Source organism: Apteryx mantelli, chromosome 2, assembly GCF_036417845.1.
Source record: "Apteryx mantelli isolate bAptMan1 chromosome 2, bAptMan1.hap1, whole genome shotgun sequence".
NCBI classification, from domain to species: Eukaryota; Metazoa; Chordata; class Aves; order Apterygiformes; family Apterygidae; genus Apteryx; species Apteryx mantelli.
In genome coordinates this window covers 172,139,217-172,164,974 of record NC_089979.1, presented here as the reverse complement: position 1 = coordinate 172,164,974, position 25,758 = coordinate 172,139,217, and the positions used below count along the sequence as shown (strand labels likewise).

Here is a 25,758-nt window from a genome sequence, read left to right as displayed (position 1 = left end):
TTGAAACTAAACTATGTAACGTGGAAGATGGGACAATTATAATCCTGTAAATCTATCTGGCTTTAAAAGTTGGACTTCTGAGAAAGAAAAGTTCAGTGGCTAGCTCAGTATCACACAGCAAACACAGAAGCTGTAGAAACAGCATGCAAAATCTCTCTCAAGTGAGAACATAAGAATTGTAACTTCAGGTTTATCTTTTCTTCCAGATGTTTAAGGAACATCTTGACCAAAGGAATCATATCTGTGAAAATCAATACAAAGTCTTTTACAGTGGGTCATGTTGTCATTTATGTGAATGTGGTTTACTGATTGCAGTATACTTATTTAACCCATTTGTAGACAAAGTATCCAAGGAAAAGTGTGGGCTATTTGGTTTTCTTTAACTGTAAAGAGTAGCTCATAATGTGCTTTCTCTTAAAAAATTTTGTAGTAGTACTGTTTTGCCAGGAAGGTTATTAACGCACAAGTAGTTTAGCAGAGGGCAGAACACAAAGTGAGAGGGAGGGGGGAAAGCACTCATATGAGCACACTTATTTTTAGCTGTACCATAACATTTTATGTGTTTTTGTTGGCTTCTGTGCCAATTCCCTGGTTTAGTGCAGGGGAACAGAAGCTCGCGGGCGCAGTGTTAAGTACTGTGAAAACTGCGGTTAAAACCTCGTGCTTTCTCTGTAGGTAGAGAAATTGGTTTAGTGGTTCCATTTCTCCACTGGTATAGTGGGATATCTGTACCCACCTTTCTCGGGTACGATAAAAAGGTGTGATTGCACTCTGCCAAGCACTGTACCTTGTTCTTCTGGTGTTTCTGCGTCGGGGGGTGGTGGTGGAACTACATGTTGAAACCCCGGAAGAGAAAGCTGCAGAGTCCTGTAACAGCTGCAGGTGTCTGGGTGAATAGGGAGTTAGTAGCTACCTGAATTGGTGGCTGATGAAAGCTACTGAAAATTCTTGCAACAAGAGCCAAAACGGTCTGCTAAAATAGTAATAACCTTGAAGGATTCAAGGGCAGTTTCTAACTGTGATAAGTCTGTCTAGGAAAGAAACCTGAAGAGTAATAAGGTGCTCAGTACTGGCTGCATCACCGGTGCTGTGGTATTTGTACTGCTCCCAGCCGTTTCAAGCTTTTATTTGTTTCCTGTGAAACTCATTAACTCTTGTCTAATTTTGTCTGTGCTTCTCATAAATCAAGATGGTTGATACACATATATAAACAGAAACAGGTAACCTATTTATGTGGGAAAGCTGTAAATGTTTTGATATTGGCATTTTGTGTCACTCTAGAAGTATGGTTTTTGCATTTTTATGTACGGCCCGTGAATGTTAATTCTGGGTTGGCCAGATTAGTTACTGAAAGCCAAAGGGATTTTTTCCTCATTTAAAAAAAAAAAAAAAAAAAAAACCCACAAACTTTCATAAACCTCATGTTGCTTTTCAGTTTTTAAATATACCTAGTTGAAGCAGATAGCCTGTGCTGTCCCAGGACCAGATTATTGTGTGTGCTTTTTGTGAAAGCATAAATTCATCTCAATGAGGCAAAATTGCGACCCTTTGCAATTTAAAGTTGCTGGAAATTTTCAGGTTATAAAGCATTGCCTAGAAACATGCAGGATTTTCAGCAGTAGTTGTGATGGGAGAAGTTTCCAAAAGGTCGGTACAGTCAAACAGGTAAGTGCAAGTACCTTACAGGCGTAGAAATTCTTTCTAGAGAGGTCTGTTCCCGTCCATCCTGATGACTGTGACCTCCACTATGAAAAGGTATCTACCATAACTTTTCCCACACGCAAGGATTTGTGGTGAAATATGGTAAATATTAGTATTTTAAAGCCTTTAAAAAGGTGAAACTTTTTCAATCACTGTTATTTATTTTTGTATAACTTTCATACTTGCTAACCTTGCCATATATGCTTCCTTTCCTTTCTTCCTTGCATCACTTTCAATTTTAAGACATCCTGTTCCTACCCAGTGACTTTCTCAGTAAATTTAAGTAATGCATTAATAGGTAATGGTCCCTTTTCTGCATTTTCATGTTCAGAAACAACTGCTTGTGAGAGCCCTACAAGATTTGCCTGCTTCCATTTTCTCCCAGTTATGCCTGGTAACAGTCTCCTGGACTTAACTGTTTTCCATTCCTGTAAAAGTCATTTGGAACTTACAGCTCTCTGTTCACTCTGTCAAAAACTTTTGGCCTGAAAAATATGCAGGTTCTTTGAAATCGCGAGTGAAGATGTTACTAGTTTGTTCCAGGTGAGTGCTAGGGGCTCAGTTACTTACCTAAGCGACCAGCCATTCTGTCTTCTCTTGCCCTCGCTTCCTCCAAAGCATTTTAGGTACATGTTTTTCCCAGTTTGCCTTAAGCTTTTTTTTTTTCCAGTTGATTTTCACTCAGGCAAGAAAGGAGTGCTTAATTCACACACTGTATCCTGATGAAATGCCCCTTTGAAAGCCAGCTTTGCAAGCTCTGAATTCCATTATTTCAGTAAGCAGTTGAATGTTACAAGAGACTATGTGTTATGAGTGACAGTTTTTATTAACTTGCATTTTCAGAGTGCCTAGTAATCCCAGTGGGTCAGGAGAGCTAGATGTCTAGAAATCTAGTACTCTTTAAAAACTATTTTATATAGCATTGGTTGGTAACCGTCTCTGTTCCATATGTGTGCTATCTAAACAAATGAGATTTAAGGACAATATTAAACTGTTGTTTTATGAATGGAAGCTGAGAACAGGAGTTAATTGACTTACCAAGGTAGTACAGGAGTTTGCAGAAGACTTGGCGGTTCAAGGATCCGAGTCCCACTCAGTGCCAATATGGCAAGAGCTTTACATCTTTTTCAAATCTTAGGTCAAATGGATTTAGATGGTCTTTTCCTTGTATCTGATAAATCTTACACTTGTTCAGGGATCACTTTGTTAAGTATGAAAACTTGGTTCATATTAATCTTTCTGCGTTGTGTGAAATGTGTTCTTAAACTTTAGAATAAACAAATCAAACATTTATAGTTCTTCTGAGTTAATGAAATATCCCACATTTTAATAAGATTCCTTTTCTCTTTAAGGTTTTTCCCCTTCCTCTCAACAGCAAAGAAGGTTTGTGCAATTTTCAAAATGTTCACACGCATTAGTTGAGTTATTTTGTACATCTAAAAGTCTTTAAAGTTCTGCTCTTCCAAAATTTGTGGCAACCTGCTTATGAACATACAAGCTGTGAGCATAGGTGAAAGCAGTTTGCTCTTGCTAGAAGTTAGCTCAAGACAGCTGCTTTTGTCCTTTGCAGCTTGAGTTTGTGTTTAGCTTTGTCCTGGGTACGTTGGTAGGCTGAGGCTGGTATGCCTCCAACGAGCAGTGTCCACCATGTCCAGGGCTGTTTCTCTGCATCCTCAGCACCTGATACCTTGCTGACGTTGCTGTTTCTCTGAACTTGCTTGTCCAAGGTGTATGATGACAATGTAGCTAAAATAAATGCAAATACAGGCATTGGCATTTTAAAAGCAAGTTGTGCTACTTTGTGAACTTCTGCTTGAGCCAAGTTAGGCAGAGCTGCTCCTGATCCCCTGTCCACCTCTGAACAAAGGCTAATGGACAGTGCATCACATCTTGGCTAATGCACTGGGGATATAAAATTGAATGTTAGCTCAGTATAACGGATTAGTCTCTCCCCAAACTACCTAAGAGAGTAGGTTTCTTTACTGATCAGCACAGGATGCTCTCTGCAGCCAAGACTTCAGCGGGGACTGTATAGGGTGGGAGAACTGTGACCTGTTTGAATGAAGAGGATTTTTTTGCAATTTTTTCTTTCTAATTTGAATGATGCATGTCACTGTCATACTATCAGATGCGAGAGCTGTCAGTAAAATCTCTGGAGTAATCATCCAATGATCTCCTCATCTCTTCCAGTTGCCCTCTTCTACTCCCTTCCCTTCCTCCTGTTCTGTGTCTTTGTCTTCTAGAACTGAGTCTAAAACTAATCTGTCCATTTACCCCTTCCCTTCTGAAAGTTTCCAGATGTAGCTTACTGTCACCAACAAGCAGCCCTTTCCTCTTTAACCCTTAAAAATTGTGTGTCACCATGTATCTGTTAGTGATTCCAGACCAATCCCACTTTTAGGGGGCTAAGACTTCTCCATCCCAGGAGCGTGCAGAACATATAACCAATGCTGTCCCAGGTGCAGAAGTGATTCCTGTGATGAGGCTCCTTCCACTTCCTCTGAGGACTTCCCGAATAAAGGTGGACATGCAAAGATAAAGCCATGTTCTAAAGTCACATATTAAATGTGTACTAGAAGAAAACAGGGTGAAGAGACAAGACTCTTGATGAGAGGATACGGCAAAGCAAGTGCTTGGGATTGAAGAGTGGATGAGAGCAAACTTAACGCAGTATCATTAGGCAACTCGAACTCCTGATTTTTATCCTCTCTCAGAAGGGGGGAGGTAGGAGCCAGTGCTGATTTGTGCAAGTCAACAGCTCTGACCACTTTCTCAGATTTCATTTGTCCAGCCTGTAGTGGAGCTTGTTTTCCACTCTGGATAAAAACCCCTACTTCCCATTACCATCAGAGAGCTCCTTGGTTATCTTAATTTCTCAGGAACGGCTTAGGGTGGGCCCACAGCAGAAGACAGGCAGGACCTCCTGGTATGTGGAATTTCTTGCTCAGTTCCTCTGGTGTGTAGCATTCTTGTTATGACCCAACCTTCTGATTTCTAGCCTGTAATCTTGCATTTCTATGCCGTTGTGCGTATCCGTATGTAGTTGTAGGTATACTCTGCAAATAGGTGAGTTCTGTTTTCTTTACTGCTTGCACGGTCTTTTCAGTAATGCCATGCCCAGCACTCGGAGCATTTTTTTTAGTGTTTCTGGTGAGAACAAGAGTCTGCAGACTTGGACTGCCCGTGGCTGGGAGACTAGATGGTCAAAGGCCGTAGGCAAGCTTCGGGAAGTAGAGGATAAGTGCAACATAATGATGTTGATTGCTTTCGAAGCTGCAAGTTCACAGTGTTGCTGCAGTCAAGAATTTTGCACAAGCTAGTTTGCCATGCTGCGGCCTGACTCTCTGGGTTCGCCCCGGCAAGAGGGTGAGCCGTAGGCGGCATTGATGGTGCCTGGAATGATGTCTTGAAGTCAAGCTCCGAGGCTTCTGCCGTGTCCTCTCCGGTGATCTTGACAAATACGTGTTGCCAGGGCAGATGGTAGGACTCGAATAAAGGGGAAACTAGTTTCCAGAGACTTAGCAGGATCAGTGTAGTCTTTAGGTGGACATGCAAACTAGTTCCTCTATTCCTTTTAAAAAAAATGTATTCTTCTTCTATATTTTTCTTGTGTTCAGTAGCATACAGTTTGTTTAAAAAAGGGAGGGGGGGGAGCAACAACAAAGTTCTTCATTAAAAAAAAAAAATCTAGGTTTCACCTTGCCATGGGAACAGTTTTAGAAGTATGAGACTCAGCCAGAATATATCAGCATAATTAGTGGAACCAAAATTACTACAATTTTTTTTATTTTTTTAGATGTAATAAAACCAGCTTTAACAGTGATAATTTCTTGTCAACAGTACCCTTGTAAATGAGTGCAAGTAAACTTGCCTGTTAAGTTTTACCTTGTTCACAAACAGCCACTCTAGAAAGTGGGTTTTGTGTAGCAGAGGCTGTCTTTTCAATCATACTCCTGTGAATTCGAAGCACTTATTTTCGTGGCTGATAGATATATCTAATGTTGTGGGGTTTTTTGAAGAAAACCTACTCTTATTTATGTCAGCAGTACGTATACCTGCTGAAAGAGTTCTCTGTACCCATAAAGATGCTTCCTTCAAGTGAAGCTGCTGTGATGTTGATGGTGCAGCATGAGGAAAGCTGTACTTCCGTTGCTCTTGTATCCTTGTGGGGTTTTTGTTGTTTTTAACTGACACTAACGTAGGTATATGCATGCAATAAACTGAAGATACTGAGGTTTAGTGATGTGGAATTCCAAAGTATTTTAGTCTTGACACTTCAGAAACGTCCAATGAGTTTATAATTGTGTGAGCCATCAAATATTCTTAAATAATCCTAGAGTTTTATTAGAACTTCAGAAGTTTCTATGAAATTGGTGGGTTTTAGTTCAGCATAAGCTTTATTTGTCCAGTTGAGAAGGTGAAATAGCTCAAAAATTAGGGGGTCTTGCTCTGAGAATGGCCTCCAGCTTATAGAACAGAGAGCTACAAGCTGTTTGTAACTTTTTGCGACATTTCAGAATGTTTGAAATATGCACTTAGGCTAATTTGGAGACTGTTACTTGAAATTAAGTTGATTAATTGCAAATGACTGATTACATTGGGTCTGCTCAAGTTCAACATTGTTTGTAATTGCAAAATGTTCCTTAGATTACTCTGCTCTTCCAGTTTCCTGGCCTTTTTCCCCCCTGCTCTCGTCCTCCTTGAGATTCATTATCACCTTAAGCTTTCCTGAGTTTGAGATTTTTTTTCTCTTGCAGAGCTCTGGCCTTACGCAGTCTGTAGGAAACCCTATGTGTCAAAGTCCCTCCTGTGCCCCCATCCGTGGGTCTCCAGGACCCCCCAAAGCCTGCACCACGTCACCCCGCCAAGTCAACGGAGTGTTTAACTGGTCAGTTCTCCTTTTCCTATAGGTTGATCAAAGTAACTTTGTATTTAAGGCACTGGTGATAGTGGCTAAGAATGTGATCTTTAGGTAAAAGACTTTTCTATGTACAGTTCATGTTGTGAAAATGAGTTTGCATGCCTGTTGGGAGGATTCCAGGGGGGAATTTCTTTTAAGGATGAATATTAAATGAGTAGCTGTGATCTATTTTGTAAAGGGGGAGAAAAAACTGCCAAAAACAAAGAATGGCAAACGTACATGATGCTGCATGTCATGTAGGCGGCCTGTTGGAAGGTGTTAACCTCCTTTTTATAAATGGATGACCAAAGTGTACCTTACCTGTCTAGATTAGGATAGGAGGTTGCCCAGCATCCTGCTGATGTAATTTTGAAATTTCTCCTAATGACTGGATTTCTCAGCTTTTTCAGTCCCCTCGTGTGCGCAGAATGTAGAACCCCTCTTGTGTTCTGAACATGGAGAAGTAAGGCTTGGCGGTCTTGTTGGTGATGGAGAACTGCCTGGAATTCAGCTTCGTAACTTCTCATATTTTTATGGAGAATTGAATCTTTATTAGAGAGATTCGTAATCAACTGTTTGCTCAACAATGTTGGGGGGGGTAATTTTTAATTAAATTGGGAACTTCCCTTCTGTTGTCCAGCGTTCTCAGTTGCTATCACTCATTTCACTGTCCTGCTGTCTGGTTTAATCCCTGGGGTTGTACTTCCAGTGTAAGCAGCTGGTGAACGTGAATCTCTAAATCTGCAAACTAGCGTTAGTGAAGCTCTGATCTTGCAAGGAGCAATGTTTGGTTGCTGTGCTGCAAACAGGTTGAAAAACCACTGCTTTGCTTCGTCTCTCCGAATTGATCGGTCCCATGGTGCGAAAGCAGGAGCTAAAGACCAGGAGCAATAGTGGGATTTAAGGCAAATGTCAGTGTTGCAATCACTTGTTGTTTCTGCAGATTGCAAGAAACTTCTCAGTGCTTTTTCCAAACAGATGTCCAGGGCACTCAGGGCTGTTCTCGGGTGGTCGTGTTTGGGAACAGCGAAGTACAGGCTGGTCAGTAAGGTAATTCCCCAGCTGGGTCAGCGTGCCCTGTGCTCTGCCCGGAGAGCTGCCAGAGGTCAGGGGCCAATCTTATATTTAACAATTTTTTTAGGAATATGCACGTCTAAAGGACTGGCTTATTCTGTCAAAGTACAGTCTGGATCATGCAACTCAGTATAGTTCATGAAGACAACATTTGTATGCTGCTTGCCTCCGTTTTCGAATGAATGTCTGCCGTCTTTGCAGCATTTAAAGAAAATGTTCCTTGAACAATGTTCTTCTTTTCTAAAGGAAACATCAGTGTTTTTAGTGCAGCTAACGTCAGCCTTAACGCTTGAAGTTGCACCAGAGCATAAAAATGGTTCCATAAACTTTGTGAGCGTTTTGTTAGTTCCTGTGAAATAATAAGTTATAAAACTCCGCGAGGTATGACATTTGATGTGCCAGGGTTGATGACGTGTTGGAGTTAACAGGGCCGACAAAGTGCCCGGGTGTGATTTGAGCCATGGTAGCTGGTCGAGCCCCCGGTGCCTCTCCAGCCCCTGGGGTTAAAGGCATCATTCGGGAGGTCAGGCCCCACTGGAGACCTGATGCCCAACATCTGCAGTCTGAATGCAGGAAAACAACTGCACGTGTTGAGGTCCGCGTGAGCTGTAGCAGTCAGGTTTTGGCTCTAGCTTAGGCTGATGGGGGGCGAAGAAGAGATGCGGTAAAGCATATATGTTTTTAGCCTGCTTTTTCTACCTGCTGAGAACCTCTCATCTTCTACTCCGTAATGTGTGAATCCTCATCTTGCCTTTAGATCTGGTCACGTTAATTCGAACTTGTTACCTAGACTATCACTATAGCCTCTTTTTGCAAATATTGCATTACTCAGTGTTTTCAGTAATATATTGAGAGCAGTCTCTTTGAGGTACAAGCATTGTTCTGTCTTTTTCCTTTGGTACATAAATACTTTTAATTTTTTTTCCCAGTGCTGTTTACCCTTCGGAATTGGCTGGGTGCTTGGTGGGGGAGGAGGAGAACAACTCTCTCATAGGCAGAGTAGAAAATCTTTCAGAACTTGTGTTGTGTCCAGATCATGTCCCAGGATAAGTGTGGAAATATAAATACCCAAACTGGAATTTCTGTAAGATGTTGGGAATTTGCTTTGTGCCTTTTGGGGGAAGAGATGAAAGGTTTTCAAGTGCATGTTCAGAAACAGGACTTCCATTTGAGAACTCGTAAAATAAATTCCTGTGCTTAGTTCTTGTGCTCTGTAGTATAATCTACTATCAATCACTCCTAAACAAGCAGGAAACATAATCTCAGAATTTAAATACCTTGTTTCTTCAGACTTTTAATTAAAAAAAAAAATCCTCTGCTTGTGTTGGAAGCAGAGTCTCAACTTGCTTGTGTTGTTTCTATAATGGCTTTTGAGGCTCCTATCTCTCATTAAGGGAAAATTTTCTGTTAACTTAACTGTGTAGATCTGAATGTATGGACTGTACAAGCTATGCAATAACTTCTTCTTAGCCTAAAAGTTTACTCAACAGTCAGGAAAGAGTACGAGCCACAGAATTCCTTTCTGTACGATTTTGATACATTGAACCTCCTGTTTATTTAACACAGAAGGTAATAGGAATTCCTCAAACTTTTTTTTATTAATAAGAGCTTCTGCATTTTAATAAATGCAGTTAGACTGCAAGCTCTTGGACAACTTGAGTGCAAGTCACTTAAAGTTAGACTTTCAAAGTGCCATGGAAACGTTTGTACCTGTGACTCATCTGAAAACTTGCCTTACATTTTTTTTAGTGTGGTTACCCCTAGGTTTTTATAGGCTAATTAGGTGGACTCCAAATTAAAAATTCACAGTGGAAGTCTAAGACTGACTTGTGAGAATAGTATTGAGAAATTGCAAATAAAATGAATCATGTTTGTATTCTTTTCCCATACTGTGCTATTAGAAAATTAAGTTCTAAAGCTTATTTTTTCTCGCGTGTGCCAAATACCAATAGGGCAGAAATAGAAACGTGCATGAATGAGGCTTTTTTGGTGAAGGAGATGATCCTAATGACTGTGGTTCTGGACACCTTTTTTTTTTTTTTTTCCCCCTTTCCTTGTTATTCCGCTTGTGTGGAGCAGTAGTAGCAGTGAATTGTAAGGTGGTGGCCTGGCTTCGGAGGGCCCGACGGATCTGCCCCTCAGCAACTCCCCCCCAGCTGGCCGAATGACGGTGTTTCGTCTTCTGGGTGCGTCGTAGTCGGGCAGCAGGGTTTGCACCATAGCACAACCGAGTGTCGCAAGGGAGAAGGGATGCTGAGGATCGTTATCAAAGTACGAGATGATGTGTATTATACCATGAAATCCTAGAAATTAGCGCTAATTTGTATTGATTTGTAATGCAAATCATCTTACGGCTCATCACAGGGCTAACACTGCTTCCAAACCATTGCTTGTGTTGGTAGGACTGGTAGGTAGAGCTACAACGTGCTCTGCAACGATCCTGTTTTCAGATGGGATGGCCTGCTTGTGTAACGCGGCAGTCGGTTCTTTCGGGTTTGGGAGCTGACGTCCCATTACGGCAAGCCTTTCCTCCTGTTCCCCGTCCAGGCTCTCCGTTGTGGAAGTTGTTATGGTTTGTAATTGTTCGGGTACAAAATACGGGCAGTGATCACCGCTTTGCAGCACAGCGCGGGGCAACAGGAAGTGTGAGACTGTTGGGGGGGACAAATAATCTCATGCAGTTCTGCTGCAGATTTTTAAGGGCTTCTCCTGTCTCGTTTTATATAATTAGTTTGGTTTCGCTTATGGAACATGCACATTCGATATTTCTCACTCCCGCGTTTGCATTGCTGCCTTTTTCTGTTGTCCATAAAACTTCATTGGTTTCCTAGTTTGTGCAGTTAAGAGGTAACTGGGCAAATTGGGGGCTCTAAGTGCCTCCTTTTCCTACAGGTACGTTGCCTCGTGTGTGTATGTAGTTAGAGAGGATGTGGCTGATAAGTCTGGAGCTGAAAACAAGTGGGTGACACTGTAGAAGGATCTAATTTTAGATGAAACCAGCAACTTTCCATTCAGTGAAGAATTTGGGGACGGACAGGGGTTTGTTGTTGTTTTAAAGCCTCGTCACCAGCCAACACCTAGGGTGGATATCTGGTGACATTGATTTCTGACAGCCAGACCTGCAAGCTCAGCGTGGAGTTGGAATATCCAGCTAGTCTTTTTGGCTCACGTAATAAAAATACGGATTTTACATTTGTAGTTTCAATAGAGCTTCTGCTATTCAAACGGTTTTATCACACTTGTATAGGGATAACAAAGATAATGAATAAACGAGCTTTCCTACGGCTGATATGAATGCATGACCAAATACAAAGGGAGAAGATCTTTTAAGAAGGCACCGTTTTTGCGGTTGGTTTTGGTAGAAGAGTACACTGTGAGGCAATAACATTTTATCTGCTCATTGAAATATTTCCATTTCTCTCTCTGTTCACTATGCAACTGCGGTTATAAGATTATAATGTTTGGCACTGTCTAAGTTTAACTGCTATCTTTCTATAGAAAGCAAAGCACTGTGTTATCAGATGATAAATAAAGCTGCTGATTAAAGTTCTTTGTCAGAGAAAGAATGTGTGTTCTTAATGGCAACCGCCTCTGCTATGAGAATGTCTGCACTTCACTAGTGAAAATATAGCTGTTAAGACCCTTTGATATCCATTTCTGTGTTGAGAATGAAACATGCAGAAGTTCATATACCCTTAAAGAGATACAGTTTAGGAAAGACTAAAAACGTGATGAGAACAAAACTGATGAGCGCTAGCCGCTGTTGTTAGTACTGAGGAGGCACCAGGCAGCAGGGCCATGATGCAGCATCGCAGTTTCCCTCTTGCTCTGAGATAGCGACAGCTGTTTCTCATTTGCTTGCAGTTTGCACACCGGCTCCTCCGGCAGCAGTTCTCTGATCAGCTTGAGCGTTGAAGAGATACTCGGCAAACAAAACCAGCTTCGTAACCTTGTGCCTACGTCACCTACGTCGGACAGTACCTGCGTCGCTGCTAGAATCCGCCCTATTTGCAAATACAAGAAACGCAGGCTTGTCCGAGCTACCTCTGTGTCTCACTTGAGCAGGAAGGTAAGTGAAGGATTTATCTTGTGGTTATGAAGCTACGCTGTGTTTTTACTTAGAACGCGTGCTTTTATTTTTAGCAAAAAAGTCATAACACAAGACTCTGTTCCTAATCCAAAGTTTTCTGAGCTCTTTTCTAAACTTCATATTCTGAGATAATACGCAAAGAATGGCATGAGCTGTTCTCTGTTTAACTGTGGTTCAGAAACTGAATCTAAATTTCAGTTCTTAAAATCAGGCTGCTTTTCGGAGTCTTGATGACCAAAGTGTACCTCAGATTTTAGCCTGGGCAGCAACCTTCTGCCATTGACTTTTTGGAGTTGATTACACTGGAACGGTCAAAAAAAAAAAAAGAGAGAGAGAAAGAAAAAGAAAATCCAACACCAGTTGAGCCTTGGGATGTTGGTGTGTGACTGAGCGTTTAAGTGGGTTGTGGTGATTTGACTTGTCACCTAAACGCTGAGCTACCAGGCCTGATCAAATAAGCACCCGTCAGGCACCTAGCTGTGAAACACTGAGTTACTGAAGCAGATGTTTAAAAGATGTTTAAGCTGGTTTGTTTAATATATTAATTATGACAAACGAAGAACGTGTGTGGTCAGATGCATCAGCTGATAAACAGCAGTTCATTATGCTGCTCGTACCTTATTTGCTTGCTTGTTGCCTTTTAAACTTCAAATACTGGCTTACAAGTAACAGAAATTAACAGGCTGCAAATTTAAGACGAAGATTCAAAGTTAAGTGTTATTTTCCCCAGTCTTGGATCGCTTGATTTGCCGGAGCGCAAAGCCAATATGGTCTAATTCAGCCTATTTATTTAGGCTGTAGGTAAAAGGACTGTGAATGCTCCCTCTTCTGGTTTGGCTGATGTTACAGAACCTGATCTGTTGTTGGGGAGGGGACAGGGGACACGACGTGTATTTTAGCAACTGTGAGGAAAAAGAATAGTTGACCTAAGACAGGGCTATTTTGGTTGTAGCTTACTGATACCTCAGGCCTGGACTAAAGCTAGGCACTGTACAGCACAGCCAACGGCCCCTTTGTAAGGAGCTTATGCTCCAAAAATAAGACAGCAGCCTGTTACAGACACGGAAAGGGTGGAAAAGGAGACAGTACTGGTGAGAGTGGTGGATGCTGTTCTCGATTAAAACGTTAGGCCAGCAAAGCACTGAGGGTTTTGTAAGCAACACAGCTATGGAGAGTCTTTAAGGAAGCTGAGAAAGAACAGCAGGGGAAAAAGCATGGAGATGTTTGAAATTTTAGAAAAGAAAGTGATATTATGGCTTCACTGGAGTTGCGAAGGAAGTACTCTGGCTTGGAAATATTAATAAAAGAATAACACATAAAATGTGTCCCTTTCATACAGTTAATTATTTTGGTGGAGATAAGAGGTGCAAGTATATCTACTGGCTAAAATAGCAATTCATCCATGGTCAAAACGAGAGAGAGCGCCTGTTGTAGTGCTCTTACGCGTTGTTCTAACGTTGACCCTAGGTCTTGGTTTTATTTTTCACCCTGCAGATCTGCTGCTTATTTTTGCCAGCGCTGCTGGGATCTGTATGTTTGTGAGTGATTACTTTCTAACTTGGAAAAGACGATTATGCCAGAGATGTATTTTCAGTTTTCTCAAAACTTGCCTGGCTTTGGTTTTAGTGAATGGAAACTAGCGTATCTGTAGAAAGCAAACTGGAAATATCGGATCTCAACTTCAATCTTATTTATTAAATCTGAAACGCATAATATTTCCCTCTTTAACTGTCTGATCTCCTCTCTCCTGCTAGCCGCTGAAACCTCTCACCATGAAGTGCGGCTGTGAATGGCCCAACTCTTGCATCCTGTGTAGCTGCAAACCCTCTATCCAGACGGTCGACCCTGACACCATGTCATTAGGAGAGCGTATAGCGCTGCTGGATTCTGGCTTCCATCCCATCCTCTCTCTATCTCACGGTGAGTAGATCACATGCTCATAACGTGAAGCAGGATCTGTTATTGTACCGTTGCCCGCTTTGCTCTTCCCTTTCACAAGCAAGCGGGTTTAAAGCACGCTAACCAAATTCTAACCAAGCTTCTAGATGATGATAGAAGCCTTCCACTGAAGTTCTGCAGTGCAACCAGAGCTGCTTCATCCTCATACAAGGTTGCAGTCTGTGGAGACCCCTGAGCCCAGTAAAGCGTGCGTCTTCGCTCGTGTCCGAGGCAATTGCCATCTGTAGCTTAGTGCAGACTAGATCATTTCCTTAGAATCGGCTCTCTGGGCCTTCTCCAAGGAATATTCTAATTCTGCAAAGTTGCAGCACAGCTCTTGCAGGTTCCTTTCAGGTCTCTGCCCTGGAGAGCTACTTGGCCAACTTGACAGGCCACGCGGTGGTTATTTCGTAGACCTCTGGCACCAGTTTTGAGTGCGAAATCCCTGTTTGAGTTTTGACAGTCGCTCTGTCACTCTTCATTTAAAACCCTGTGGCCTTCCAGATGTGCTCTGTGGTTATTTATGAAGTACGCTCCCTAACCCTCCAGAATCTTACAGGCTTAGTTTCTGTTTAAATAACTGAAGGGTGATAGTGGCTGTAGCACCTCTAGTGCCTTTAACCATGGAAGAGCAAAAACGTGTGTTAAGGAGTTTTTGAATAGGCTAAGGAACCAAGAGGAATAGACTATTTTCAGTATGCGACTATGAAAGCATCTTTTAAAAAAATGTTTTTATTAAATGGGGGGGGGGAAAAAAAAAAGAAAAATCCACAGAACAAGCAAGCATAAAATCACCTCTTAGCTCTGCTAAAGCTCCTCCAGTAAGGATGCAAAGCAGCGCCAAGTAACGTAGCTGGACAGGATTCAAGCCGTCATAGTGTAAGAGCGAGGAGGCTCCATGGCAGGGTGTCAGGTTCGGGCTGTCAGTTTGCACCAGAGCAGAGGGCCAGCACAGAGGCTGCTGTTTTGGGGACATGCTCATCCTGCCCCCTCCGTATCACATCATTCGGGTGGAGAGAAAACCTCCAACAGACCGTGCTTTTTATTTTTTATTTTTTAGTAAATAATTACCCATGTCATTCCATTGTTTTACCCAAGTACCGGCAGGTGTTAATCGCTATTGAAGTGCGTGCAGCACTGGTTTTTGTCTGTGAAAAGAGGAAATTTCTGCTTACCAGAATAACTGGTTCTTTTTACCTTCAGGCAACCCTCTCCACTTGCACTTTGAAACCTTGCTGAGAGAGGACAGACTGCACAGACTGCTGAGCCGTAAACTCACGGCTCTGAAGATGTCCCGTTTCGCAAAGCAACAAGATCCAGCTAGCAGCCTGTTTCCAAAGCTACGCTCCTCGCTTCTGTCCGCTTCCAGTAAGTTAAGCAAGACTGAGTTTGACATGAGGTTGTAGAATTAAATACGGGTTTTTAACCAGTACTTGAGGGCAACCAATCAAGACGTAATGGAGTAAGTGGGTCCCTTTCTTCCAGTGGAAGATAATCCTGAACTCTGTCTGATAGTAACGCCCAAGTGACCGAGTCCAGCATCTTGCAGACTGTAGAAATTCAGACCACCTTAAAAGGACACATAAACACTTGCTTCAGTGAGATTATATAAAACAAAAAAAATCACCATTATCCGTGTTTCTTTTATAGGAACAAGCTAACCAAAAAGAAGCTTTTATGATGTTTTATTTTAAAATAGAGTAGTCAGTATTTGCCTGGAAAATCCTGACATCTTTTCTTCTGTTGTGATAGCAACTGACTGTTGTTGACAGTTGCATGCTGCTTGTACTGATTTGTGAGGTCTCATTTTTCTTCAGCCCATTAGACTTGATGTTGTTAAAATGATCTACAGAAGTTTAAGATGAGTAACAGAAGACTCAAACCACTTTCAGGCTAGGAACAGGGAAACCCAGATAAGAATATCCTAATTCTTTAATGAGCTAGAGCTGGTGTTCCATTTGGCTTTCTTTAAAAGGCATGTTCTTATGCCAAATACTTCTTTTTTAAAAAGTAACATAACGTGCAGGCTGCCAGCTGGACGTATCCTTGACATTCTCGATATGGGACACGCAACTGCTGAGTCCGAAATACCTGTTATGTTCTGCGGTTGCTGATACAAACTGTCATGAGCAAACCAAAACAAAAAACCAAGAAAACCAACCTGCTGAAAGTAAATCAGCAGCGTCAGGTTGTGTGCTTGCCAGCTGAGTCCTGAGCTACAGCTTGATTTAACACGGTTTAATCAGGCTAAACTCTTTCTTAAAGCTGAGGTTCCTCTTGAATGGAGGTGAACGCTCTCTTCTGAGAGAAGCGTTCTGGAGATACCGTCCTTTCAATGTCAGCTCAGGATGTGATGAGTGAGTACAGAACAGGCAGGCGCTTAGTGCTGAGCAGAGGTAAGGAACCTGCTAGAGGAGGCCTGAACACCGCACCAATATAAACTCTATCGACTGCTCCTCCTGCCTTCGGTTCCTGTTACTTTTACTGTGGGCTGTGGAACCTTGTTTTCAATAATATTCTAGTCTAGGTTGCTCTTTTCAGAGATTAACCATGGCTCCTCTCCAGTGGTGCTGAATTTCTTTTTTTTTCCAGCAAGCGATTTTTTTCGCCAACAGTCTGCCTCCTTCCTGTACGCCTGAACTGATAATTCAGTTTGAATCGGAGTCGGGAGAGCACATAGTTTTCTTTGTTATTTTAATTAAACAAGCTGGCGTACTTCTTTGTGTACTGAGGCTAAGTAATTTTGATCTCCTATTGAATTTCACCACTGAAGGATTGTTTGCATTTCAGTATGGATTAAAGATCAGTCTTTGATTTCGAAGTAGTCTCATGAAGAGAAACTGCAGCAGCTGTTTGACTTTTAACTAATCCGCCTTTCTAAATCTCCTTCCTTTTCAAATATTTAGCCAGGAAACTGCACAAAAGCTATTATTATGGACAACATGTCTGTTGTGTGAGTACAGCACCCACAACGAAGAGCATGTTCTAATGGGCGAGGCAGTAATGCAGGATAACTTTTATATACTTTTAAGTTACTAAGAGCCTCACAGAAGAGCCAGATCTGTAGGAAAGATTTGAATAGTGAAGCATGGAGTAGTTTGGCACGGTAGGTTCGGAAGATTGCTCCGTTGTGGTATCCAGCATGGAAGAACCCAGTTGCAAATGGGAGAAAGTATAAGAAATTAACTGACGTGGAAAAAAAAAAATATGTCAAACCGATATTATATAGGACTTTGAAGAGGAGAGTACATTTGTCCTAAAATCAGTGTGACTTGTCACTGGAGTGGTTGTTAGAAATGGGACCAGCTTGACCATTTCTACAGTGAAGGAAGGATTTTGGTTGTTTTGTTGTTTTGGGGGTTGTTTTACGTGGTTGTATTTTGGACTGAGAAGTCTTGGTTTTGGTTAAAATTTTTACTTCACCTTCCCCCTCAGTTTGGAAACACACAGCAAAAGCAACATTCTTGAGCTAAAAGGTTCAGTGCTGCATAGCAGCGACTCTTCATTTGAGGCCCCTGTGTTCTGCGTTACGTTTGTTCTCCCGTGTCAGCGTTCTGCACGGTGTTCCCCAGGAGGGTTTCGGTGAACTTTCGGGTAGCAGCTTCACCAACCGGTCTTAAAATAGTCTGACTTCATCTTGGTTTTCTGTTCACGTTTTATTAACAGGTTCGTTGTTTAAAGGGGAAAGGCAGCTTGAAGGAACGTACAGCCACAGCTTTCCTGTTTCCAGTCCTCAGGCCCATACGTACAGTCCTTTGCACCATTCGCCATCCTTGTCCCCAGAGACTCCGACTCCTTGCAGCCAAATCCCTTTCCCTGGCGGCTCAACAATGGTGAGTCGAAACAAAAGCTGCGGCCCGTGAATCTGAAAAGGGGGAGCAGCCTTAGAGGCACTGGCAAACGCTTCTCTTATCCGGCATTGCCTCGGGGCTGCGGACCTGCTGGGAATTCAGCTTGCGGATGGACTCCTGGGAAGTGTGTTTTGGGATGTTGGGATTAAATAAACAGTTACAACTACTTGCTTCATCTTTCCTGAGGCAGCACCTGGCTGGCTAGGGGCCTGCAGCGCTGCTTCCCCAGCCAGAATGGTCGGTTGTGAATTTAGTACTGTGGGTTTTCTTGTTTGTTTTGGTTTTAAGTGAATAGCTATACACACGTCATGTTACAGCTTTATTTTGGCTAAAAATAACAGAAGAGAACTTAATTGCTGTGGACTTCTCCAGGTGAAGCAGGAACATCAGTCAAGAGATGATCTTTAACGTTTGCTTGTTTTTCTAGAAGTAGAAGAGGATTAAAAAATACATCCTGCAATAACATTTTTAAGTGTAGGAAAGCACTGAATAATTCCTGGTTCTCCAAGTACGTTGTCAAAGGAGACCTTGAAGGACAGGGCTGCAGATTTGTTATATTTAACACTATTCCCTTGCTCTTTTTGCTAATAGGTCAGTGTCAGGTCTGAGTGACAGAAGCAGACCTTTCCCAGCGTAGAGGCTTCCTCATATAATTTTGTTAGGTTTGACCAACTCCAGGCTTGCTTTAGGCTTTAGACCCTTCTCATGGGGGTTGACACAGCGCTTGTGTGGACCTTCATGGACTCTTGCAGAAGTAGGGGGCAGTGAGTCCTTGGTGGAGCCTGCAGTCCTCGTTACACCTGTTTCACTGCCAACAGCTGCCCATCTTCTGTTTTTATGGCTCCTGCGTTATTAGTGCCACCTTTGCTCTTCTCCCCCCCTCAGGTACAGAAGTTTTAACAGGCAGCTCTGAGTTGGCTGCTTGCCTTGTTGGCTTTTCTTCCTTAGGGAACAGTCTCTACATAAGCTTCCTAATCGGATTTTTAAGGATGCTTCTGAGCATTTCCCTGTGTCTGCTAAGGCGTTTATATAATACCGCATCAGTGATAAATCACACCTAACCTTTTGGCCACTAACAGCTTCAGTTTGGGGTTGGCCTTTTCGCCTGGAACCGAAAGGATGGTTGTTCAAGAATGGAACAAGCAAGCAGTAGCATCTTGGAAACTTCTGGTTTATAAGTAGAGGAGAAATGTCCATTCTGAAACATGGGTCTAATCCCCAGCTACTGCGGGCAATCACAGTATAGGGCCCTTTTCATAATCTGATCAAAATGCATCTCAGAACTGTTCAGGGTTCCTTTTATCCCAGTGCTCCTAGGAGGTTGTTCCAGAGCCTGACTCCTCAGTTTGGAAATCTTCTGACTTCCAGCCTAAATGAGATGATGTTTCCACTTGTTGTCTCAGCAACACTCCTCTCAACATTAGGAAAGTGGTTTCTTCTATGTTTTTACCTTCCTATTGAAGGGGTTTGTTTTTTTTCCTTTTCAGCCCTTGTTTTGCAAGGCCAAACAAGTAAAGCTCCTTTATTCTACTAAAATAACAGGATTTTACTCCTTGAATCATCCCTGTAGCTTTTCTTTTCCTGTTTGTATATATTCAAGTCATCCCTATAGCAAAAGTAATTCAATGTCATGAGTGAAATTCAACCCACAAAGGTAGGTAAATATTATTCTGCTTAATATAGGAATAAACTGAACCATAGAGGTTGTACGATGGGACCAAAATATCATTGAAAGCCAGTGTAAGTGGTATGAAAAGAATCTACTGCACTTGCTGTTATGAAGTTGCTTTCTGTGATATATTCAAATATGCTTTTGTGCTAAATCAGTATTCTGCCTCTAGGGGGTTTCTTATCATTCTGTGTTTCTGCAGTCCTCCAAAAGAAGAAAAGTGGAATGTTCCTACGACATCAATAACATTGTGATCCCAACGTCGATGGCAGCAGCCACTCGGGTGGAGAAGCTTCAGTACAAAGAGATTGTGACACCGAGGTATTTACAAATGGAGCTTTAATGATTTTCTGGTGTGGATGACAGGAGGAAATTGCTTTAGTTATGCATAATGAAAGCTTGTTCCCCTTGTGTTGAAATTTGAAATGACACAGAAATTATTCCTAATGGATTAAAAAAAAAAGTACATCTTTTAAAAAAATAAGTGATTAGTTTTTCCTGGATTTAATTGTTAGTACCAAACAGGTCTTTTCCTTTAATAAGCGACCTCCAGCTCTTGATTCATTCTTAGATATTTATCAGGTTAGCCTGGGAAATGAAACGCTTGACTGTAGGGAAAACTGAAGTTTTGTTTGACTGCCAGCGCATACTTAGTCCAAGAAGTTAACTTTTTCTCATATTGGTGTTTCCAAGAATGTTGTTCCCCGTTCTGAAGACTGAAATAACTGTGCATTGCTGGAGGTCAAGGGCGAAGGCTACTGAAGTGTGCGCTGAGGAATGCAGTTCTCTGCTGTTTCCCGGCTGTCCTGGCTGCTCGTGTAGCAGCCGGCGCTCTGGTGCTGCCAGCATGCAGTGAGACCGGTTCTTTGCAATGTAAATAGGCTGGAGTATTTTTGTGGGAGAAGATAGACAGTCGCGGCTGATGTGTTTAATTCCAGTTATTCATGGGCTTAGTCACTTCTGCAGACACCAACGAGACTGCTTTGATCAGTTTTTCTGATGTCACGTTTTTGAGTGGCACAAATCTGAGAGAAAAAAACCCTTCTTTTTGAAAAGATCCACATATGGTGAAGTACTGTGGTATCTACTGGGAAATTTTGTGAATAAAGTAGACATTCAGTGGCTTCAGAATTGCTTTGGCTGTTTAAACCCACTGCTGAGTTTGGGACACAGTGCAGGTCCAACTGAAAGCGAAACAGAGGCCAAAGGCCCTGGGCACGAGCCAGGCCAAATGCCAGCAAAGCCAAGACTATCGGTGCTGATATGGAGCGTTGTCTCTTGCAGCTGGAGGATAGTTCAGCTCAAGGAACTGGAGCCTTTCAGTCAAGTGGATTTCGAGGTAAGAACGCTGTTTTGTCAATTTGTCCCAAAAACACGTAGCCGCGCTGAGAATGTGCAAATGGCACTTTAACGGTTTTGTAGTCAGTCTTTGCTATTTCTTAAAGCCAGGTGGCCCGGTAAGCGAAGTCAGCGCGTCAGCTGCTGTTCAGCTCTGCCCGCTGCAGCTGCAGCTTGAGTCAGTGAAAGGTGTCAGAGCTGAGGGTCATAGTGGGATGTCAGCTGTTACAAAAGTCATCTGTGCGTCACCATCGCTAGCTGCAGGCAGAACAAATCTTTCAATTGTGCATGATTTAATGGCCTTGGCATCTATTTGTATGATGCATAGAAGCGCCTGCGTCTCGCGGGTACCTCTGAGAATTCAGGCTGACAAGGTCCCAATTCAGTATGTAATGAAAAATAGAAAAATGAGGTAGCGATTCCAAATGTGCATGCTGGTTCCCAAACAGTTTGAACGTGTTAGATATTGCCTACCTGAATTCTTAGAACAGTAGTCTTGCCTTGCAGGCAAGATTTCATGCTCTAAGTATTCAGACAAAACATCTTTTCCTAGCTGGAGGATACTTCCGATGAGATGTACTTGAGTCATCACTCCAAATACGAAGAACTCGAACGAGCCCACTGGGCTTCCTGGGCACCGGCTGTTTCCCATAAGCGAGGAAGCAGGTACTGGTCTCACGAGCAGATGCAGAAGGCACCGTTATTTGTTCTTCATTTTAAGTTGTACAGAGACCTGGATTCCAGAGGTGGTTCTTAAGTGCCTGTCACTTTTTTCATATAATTAGTCTGTTAAACAGCAGAAACAAAACATTGATAAAACGGGGTCTAATCAGCAGGATAGTAACATGGCATGTTGTAGTCATGTTAAATAGCTTCATACTAACCTCAGTCTCTTGTGTTAAGAGCTTTGCGTTAACTGTAACTTCCTATTTCTTTTTCCAAAAGTTTTTCCTCTGGCTTTCTTAACACCTTTGACAGAATCTGCTCTGTGTACCCCTGTGTGGAGGTTGCCTTCTCTATCTCCTCGCCTTTTTGCCCCTTGTCCAGACGCTTCAGTTCTAGTGGTTGTGTCTCTGGTAGCTGGTGCGTTGTTTTGTTTCGTCTTGCTTTTTACAAGATTTTAATCTTTCTTAATGCTTAATTGTTCTCTTCATGTTCAGCGTCAGTGAAATGGTCGATGGTTGCCCAAGAAGACAGTGAGATGCTCTTTGAAGAGGTGATAGAAGAGAAAGGGCAATTCAGCTAAAGCACCAACTGGGCAATATGATAATCTTACTGTATAGAGGCAATAAAGTGATTTTGTTCAAACTGTTTTTCAGCTTACATTTTTCACTGTACAGTGATCTTATTTTTATTTGGGTTTCATGTTATAACTAACTGTGCTCCGAATATTACTTTGCTTTAGGTCCTCCAACAAAGTAGATGGCCGATGGACTGGGCAGCCTCAGCCAGCATCTCCAGTCACTGGACTTAATTGCCTTAATGATCTGTATATGCACTCTTCTTCTGCTGGCTTGCACAGCCCTGAGACTTGCAACAATTTGCACTCTCCCTCCGTAAACAGTAGGACCAGAATGGTGCCGTCCTGCAACGAAGACGCCAGATCTTGCCTAGAAACATCAGACGGAGCAATATGGGTGAGGTTCCTCCGGGGAGGTTTTGTTTATGTCTGTTCTCCGGGCTTGTTCAGTGACGTTGCAGTGAGTTAATGACGTAAAACAATGACAGTGGTCATAACAGTGTGATATTGCGGCCTTGGTATGCAAAGGCAATGCTAGGAAAAGTTGAAGTTTGAAAACAAATTTGAAATGGAATCATGTACAGGCAGGTAACTGTTCACCAAGTTATGCTAATATATAAATGTCGGCTGGCTTCAGCTTCTGTGTTCTTTTCTAAAAACAAGGACATTTATATTGGCATATAAAGTAAGCTTTCTGAAAGCTACGTGATGAGCTTCATAGTGCTCAAAGGATAGTTCAGTTTGTATCTCTGCAGAGACTTGGGTTGGTTAAAGGATTCAGAGTGGAATAAAGAACTTTTCTTCTTTATGTCATAGTTTAAATCATTCTAAAACAATATTGACCAGGAGCTTGAGATTCCTCCTGGTGGGTGGGACCGGGTCACCTACATGACATCTCTTCAGACAGTTGTCCACATCATAGGCTACTACTTTTTTTGGTAGAAGGAGTTAACTTTGTTATAGATTAAATTCTGAAGCTAGCAGAGGAATTGGACTTCCCTCTTGTCCTTAGGGATGGTCTTAGGAAATCTTACAAGTATGGTCTTTCACTTACCTATATTGCCATAAGACCATACAGATGGTCATAACGAAGTGTGCCACATCTGTCCTTCATATGGACTTCAGTGTCAGGGCACAAGATTTGCTTTGGAAGCCTGTTCAATTAATGAGACTATGAAAAATAAGGACTATAAGTAGAAATGGCAAAGCAGTAGTCTTTATCAATGGAGAACTGAACTAGTGAGCCTGGGAATGCTGTGAATGGCACACAATGCTTGATCTTAAAATTGGGCTCTGCTTTGGGACCCTGATAAACTCAGAGCTAGCTTTCTAAACTGAATCTGTTGGTCTTTCAGGAGATGAGGGAGGAGACAGGGAGATGAGTATTGTAGTGCTCTTTGGCTATTTGATTCTAGGCTTTTAAGCCAGCAACACTGAAACTTTTCCCTTTTCTCTCCTTTCCACTCCATAGAGCGTCGAGCCGTGGGAGCCTCGCACGTTTCCGCTCTCAGATGCCGCGTACCAAGCTCTTCTGCAGCAGTCAAATGAAGATAGCTGTGAACAGGCTGATTTTCAACCATGGGTGTCTAGCCATAAGCAGGGCATCAGGCCAACGTCTGCAGACACTGCCATATCCAACTTCAGGGAGATGCATTTTGCAAGTACGTACCTGCAAACAGATGGCAATAAAAACATGGAGGAATTCATGGTCCAGCAGTACAACCCAGGAGCACTTGTCAACAAAGATAAACCTGACCTGTGGGGTGTATGAAGTGTTAGATGCTCATGCTTCGGTATCAAAAGGCTGGCTGCTGAAGCGCTGCAGTGGAGCAGCAGCAGCGTGTGGCACTGCTGGGCATGAGACCTGGTTTCAGCAGGTGACGTTCCCAGATCCAGGAGGGGTTTAGGCACCAGACAGAGCTACGGTGCTGCTCCTCGGAGGGTGGTGCTGTTCAGAAAGACCAGTCTCTGATCAGCTCTGGAAAACGAGGCTCAACTGCCTTGCCACAAGAAGGTTAGGTGCTGCTACAGCCACAGCAACACTGGGCAATACCCAGGGAGGGGAAAAGAGTCAGGTAAAAGGAATTCCAGTGACAGAAAGGAAATGGATTTGTTTGATCTCGATCTTTGTAAAGGTGCCTACCAGTGGGCCATCAGGTGCTTAGGGGCTAGAGGCAGACACGTGAACAGGTTTCAGGTGGTGCTCACCCACTTTCAGATCAATTTACAAATGCCCCAGAAGGTCTGAGGAAGTCTGGCTGTGAATTAGGTATGAACCAAAGGCCTGATGAGGAAGAAGGAAGGAGAAGGCCTTTCTCTAGTACTGGTTGCTATTTACTCTTCAATCAGGTTCCCCTTGCCTTGCACAATTAAAGTTTTGTATCAACTTTCTTCAAAGAAACTGCAGGTCCATTTTGTAACAGTTGTCTAACAGTATCCTTGCTGTAACAAAATTGACAGGATGAATGGAAATTTCTCTGACTTTTTGAACTTTTTCAGAATTGCCTTCTCTCTTGGGAGTGAAGCCGTTGTCTCAGGGATTTTAGCAACAAGCCACGGAAAAGCAATACAGCTGGGGAAAAAAATGTGCGTTCTGTAAAAGGGACCTAAAGTTGCCCACTGCTTCACGGTGAGCAGGGCAGTAAGCCATTTTCAGGGAATGCACTGGAAACCTGGCAGGTCTGATAGGTGTCCTACCAGAATGTGTCAGATCTAATACTGCTGTTTAAAAGGACTTGGAACTGTATTAAGTTAATCGGGAACAGTGGTGTGTTCCAGCTTGACTAAATCTTCTCACTTGAAATAACTATCTTAAAGAATGTCTCTCTTTTACATTCTAGAGCTAAAAATAAATAAAAGTTCTTATTACCAGTTTAAGGAATATACTTGCTTTGCTGTCTTTAAAAATGATCTGGGAAGTTTAGGTTTCTGGATGTTTGATTGTTCTCATCATTCTCTTTTATCCCCAGAAGTGTCCTTCCTTGCAAGTATTTATTTCTGGGTTGGAGTGCTCAGGGGCCGTGGGAATACTACAAAACTATAGTGAAGGCAGCGTCCTGGGACTGTGATTCTGACGAGTGTTTTGGGGGCTGCCAGAAGAAATATGAAATAAAGTGGCAGTCGGATGCAGAAATGCTGCCCAGTCACATTCTGCAAGGTAGATTGCAGGATTCGGCAGTGCCCTGGGTAAGAGTCAGGTGGCAGAATCTGTCGGACGCCCTCCCTTTTACCGGAGAGATCTGGCCCCTGCTGTAATGGTGCAGTGGTGCACTGCCCGCAGCCTGCAGACGGGTAACTGCAACCTGGCAGGCAGAAGCAGTTATCCAGTTTGTACCGCAGCATGTACACATGGGGCAAAATGATAAAGACTTCGAAAAGAAAATAAAAAGCCTAGAACTAAGCAGGCGCTGCCACACCTGGGTGCAGGTTCCTGTTACTGCTTGAGTGGACCAAGGACTTTGCTGCTATTTTACGTTGAAAATGTGAAAATTGGAGAAACACCTTCATCTTTTTTACTTTTCTAGAGTTAAATACAGGAGTGAAGCATATAAGAGTACTAAATTTTCTTTAATATAAAGTCTGTCATACAGTGTAACTTATATAGAAATTTTTTTTTGCCTGTCACTTTTTGAAATTTTGCATTGTTTTGAATGGTTGGATTCACAGATAAAACAGCTGAGCAGAGGCTCAATCAAGGCTAGAGTGTCTTAAAAAGAGGAAACGTGGGAAAATTGCTTCATAATGACTCAGAAGTACATTAGACTAGATGTGATTATGAAATGATAAATAAAACTTAAATGTGCCCAGCAGTGAACACTTGCTACAGATTCGTGTTCATTACTGTTGATCCATCTGATTCCGTGCAGCTGCCCCAGTTTGTATAATTTCTCGTAGAGGAAGATCTTCAGTTGCTCTGCAGTATCTGAGGATGCAGCGAAACAGCAGCAATGAAAACAG

General features: G+C 42.4%; 1 protein-coding gene across 1 annotated transcript in view; it reads left to right on the top strand.

Moving 5' to 3' along the window:
* Positions 1–24,672, top strand: part of LOC106493894 (KAT8 regulatory NSL complex subunit 1-like) — a 42,680-nt gene extending 18,008 nt beyond the window's left edge. Inside the window, exons 4-13 of the mRNA XM_067292229.1 lie at positions 6,459–6,589; positions 11,540–11,744; positions 13,520–13,685; positions 14,907–15,071; positions 17,370–17,536; positions 19,426–19,544; positions 20,508–20,562; positions 21,115–21,227; positions 21,967–22,198; positions 23,273–24,672. Of these exons, the coding sequence (XP_067148330.1) occupies positions 6,459–6,589; positions 11,540–11,744; positions 13,520–13,685; positions 14,907–15,071; positions 17,370–17,536; positions 19,426–19,544; positions 20,508–20,562; positions 21,115–21,227; positions 21,967–22,198; positions 23,273–23,572 (1,653 nt within the window). The 3' untranslated portion in view covers positions 23,573–24,672. The remainder of the gene's footprint in view (positions 1–6,458; positions 6,590–11,539; positions 11,745–13,519; positions 13,686–14,906; positions 15,072–17,369; positions 17,537–19,425; positions 19,545–20,507; positions 20,563–21,114; positions 21,228–21,966; positions 22,199–23,272) is intronic.
* The last annotated feature ends 1,086 nt before the right edge of the window (positions 24,673–25,758 follow it).